Source organism: Triticum aestivum, chromosome 4B, assembly GCF_018294505.1.
Source record: "Triticum aestivum cultivar Chinese Spring chromosome 4B, IWGSC CS RefSeq v2.1, whole genome shotgun sequence".
NCBI lineage: Eukaryota > Viridiplantae > Streptophyta > Magnoliopsida > Poales > Poaceae > Triticum > Triticum aestivum.
This window is the reverse complement of record NC_057804.1, coordinates 536,261,721-536,264,279: the sequence shown is the minus strand read 5'-3', so window position 1 is coordinate 536,264,279 and position 2,559 is coordinate 536,261,721. Positions and strand designations below refer to the sequence as shown.

The 2,559-nt window shown below is 48.4% G+C and overlaps 1 protein-coding gene across 1 annotated transcript in view; it reads left to right on the top strand.

The window, feature by feature from the left end:
* The first annotated feature begins 1,598 nt into the window (after positions 1-1,598).
* Positions 1,599-2,559, top strand: part of LOC123093149 (probable 26S proteasome non-ATPase regulatory subunit 3) — a 3,890-nt gene continuing 2,929 nt past the window's right edge. The window contains exons 1-2 of the mRNA XM_044515061.1: positions 1,599-1,819; positions 1,911-2,101. Of these exons, the coding sequence (XP_044370996.1) occupies positions 1,738-1,819; positions 1,911-2,101 (273 nt within the window). The 5' untranslated portion in view covers positions 1,599-1,737. The remainder of the gene's footprint in view (positions 1,820-1,910; positions 2,102-2,559) is intronic.

Below are 2,559 nucleotides of genomic sequence, written 5' to 3'. Positions count from 1 at the left end.
AGATGATGTCGCGAAGCATGTTTGCAACACGAACAATGTTTATGAAGCCTGCCCGTTGCACACTCCTACGAGCGCTCTTTGCAACACGGAGGTGTTGTAAAGCCCCTATCCGACATGACCCCTGTTGTAAGCACTCCGACGATTGCTCCCTTCGTGGCACCCGGCGAGCCCCTTGCGGCGCGACGAGGAAAGGAGAGCCACACGAAGACGACCACAACTGTTGCAACCCCCTCGTTGCATCACCACCTTTGCTGCAAGGTAGGCCGTGCGACGCCAACCACCGCAGCTGCAACCACCTCGTCCCAACACCGTCGTTGCTACAAGCCAGATGGGACCGTGTGATGCATACCAACGTCGATGCAAGGAGTGGGTGTCAATGTTGCAATCGTGGTCTTACGAAAGCCGTCTGCCTCGTTGTCGCACTATACAAGTGTTCTTGCTGCTGCAAGGCCCCGTGAACACCATTGGTGTCCCCAGCTTGCAACACCCAGTGCCAGCGGTGGTCCTCTTTGCAGTAGTTGGCGACAAACTTGACAGGGCTCAGGGGTCAGATTGGGAAGTGGCAACATAGGCTCGAGATTTGCAGCAACCGCTTGTGGTAGCGAGAGAGCGGGTGAGAGAGAGGAGGGCAAAGGGGATCGACTGGGGGAAGAAGATGGATCACTGGAAGATTATAGAGGATAAGGGTGTAAAAGAGAGAGAGAAAAAAGGAACATGGGCTCGGGGTTGGTAGTGGTGCGGGGACTGTGGCTGTCACCCGAGGCAGCCGGCAAAATGCCGTAGGAACTAGTTGGACGAGAGCGTTTTCCTTATTTCATCAGCAAAAGTTCAAATCATATATCACAAAAGTTATATCATTGAAAATATGTTTAAAAGATATGTATTTTCTAACATGTACTTAATATGTATTTCGTGTGTCTATCGGTTGGGTCCTTCTTATCTACAGTTATCTTAATGAGCGGTGTTTGCTGTTCTGGTACGCTGGTCCTACAGAGGCTTAGCACGACGACTTCCCAACAGACTACTACAACAATGTTTAGATGGCTTCGGTGAAAGAGGGGGTGATGATGGTTGCGCGTCTTTGCCTCGCTTCAGTGCTTGTTATCGTCGCGTATGGTCTATGGATCTGGATGTAATTTTTACTTCTGGTGTTCTTTGTACTACTTGAGAGTTGATGAACTGATAGGAAATCAATGACATTTTTTTTCTTAACTAGTATAAATCTCTACTACTTAAAAAAAACGTAAGGTTCTCATTTCACCTTTCTTCACACCACCCCTTCGTCCAACCTTTCATATATATGATAATCAATCATCTTAATTCACTTACCTTCTGAACCAATTCCACTTTAATTTACTTATCATATTTTAATCAAAATATAAGGTAATTCACCAGCATATTTGATGAACATTTATTTACACAATCGTATTATTATTTACAGGTAAATCACAAGCTAATGTATTATAATATTTATGCCCCGTTGCAACGCACGGGCATTGCTCTAGTAGACTTATAAAAAGAGCGAGTATTTTGGTGAAGAGATCTTTCTTTCATGGTACATATACAGAGTTGAGAAAAACATATACAGAGTTGAGAAAATTTCCTTCCAATTTTCCAAAATACCCCTTTGTAGCTGAAAGCGTGACCTTCTTAACCCACAAGCAAGGAACAAAGCAAAAGGCTCGTCCGCACCCAAGCTTGGGCACCAATCTTCCGCACTCTCCCCTTGCCGCCGGGATGGACGTGCAGATGGGCGAGCCGCAGGCGGCCCCTGCTCCCGCCGCCGTAGAGGCGGCGCCGGCCCCCTCCACCCTCCAACGTAAGCTCCCCTCCCGCTCCCCCAAACCCTAGGTCTCTCCTTCCCGCGCCGCAGGGTACCTCAGATTTGTTCTGACTTGCTCGTGCTCCAGATCTGAAGGAGATCGCCGCGGTGATCGAGGCGGGGTCGCTCTCCAAGGAGGTCCGCCGGATCTCCCGCGCCGTCCGCCTCACCGTCGCCCTGCGCCGCCGCCTCGCCGCCCGCGACGTCTCGGCCTTCCTCGCCTTCGCCCTCCCGGCCAACAGCGACGCATACGCCCGCCTCACTCCCCTCCTCCCCAAGGTAAAGTTCTGAGGAACCAGAGTTTTGTCATGACCCACGACTTAGTCTTTCACTGCAGTTGCTTCCATGATGATACTCTCACTGCCTCCATATAGTAGTTGCCATGCGTAATTCACAGTTTCACGTTAGCTCTGGTGGTTATTATCCTATACAAGTCAGAGTTCCGTCTTGGTTTCATTTTTGCATATACGATGGTCACATACTTGCATAGTGTGTGTACTGATCAGGGATTCAGGGTACCAAAACCTTTTGGTAACTCATTTTCCTGTTTTTTACTGGTGAATCTGATGCTGGAAAAAATTCTTCCAATAAAATCTAAAAATTATATTTCAAACGGAGGGGCAGTAATTCCTGACTGGTCTGGATTTTTTTTGGGTGAAACTGGACTCTGGAACTGATGATGGTAGCGTTTAATATGTATGGTTGCTATTCAAAATCGGTGAGGGCTTGCCAGGTTC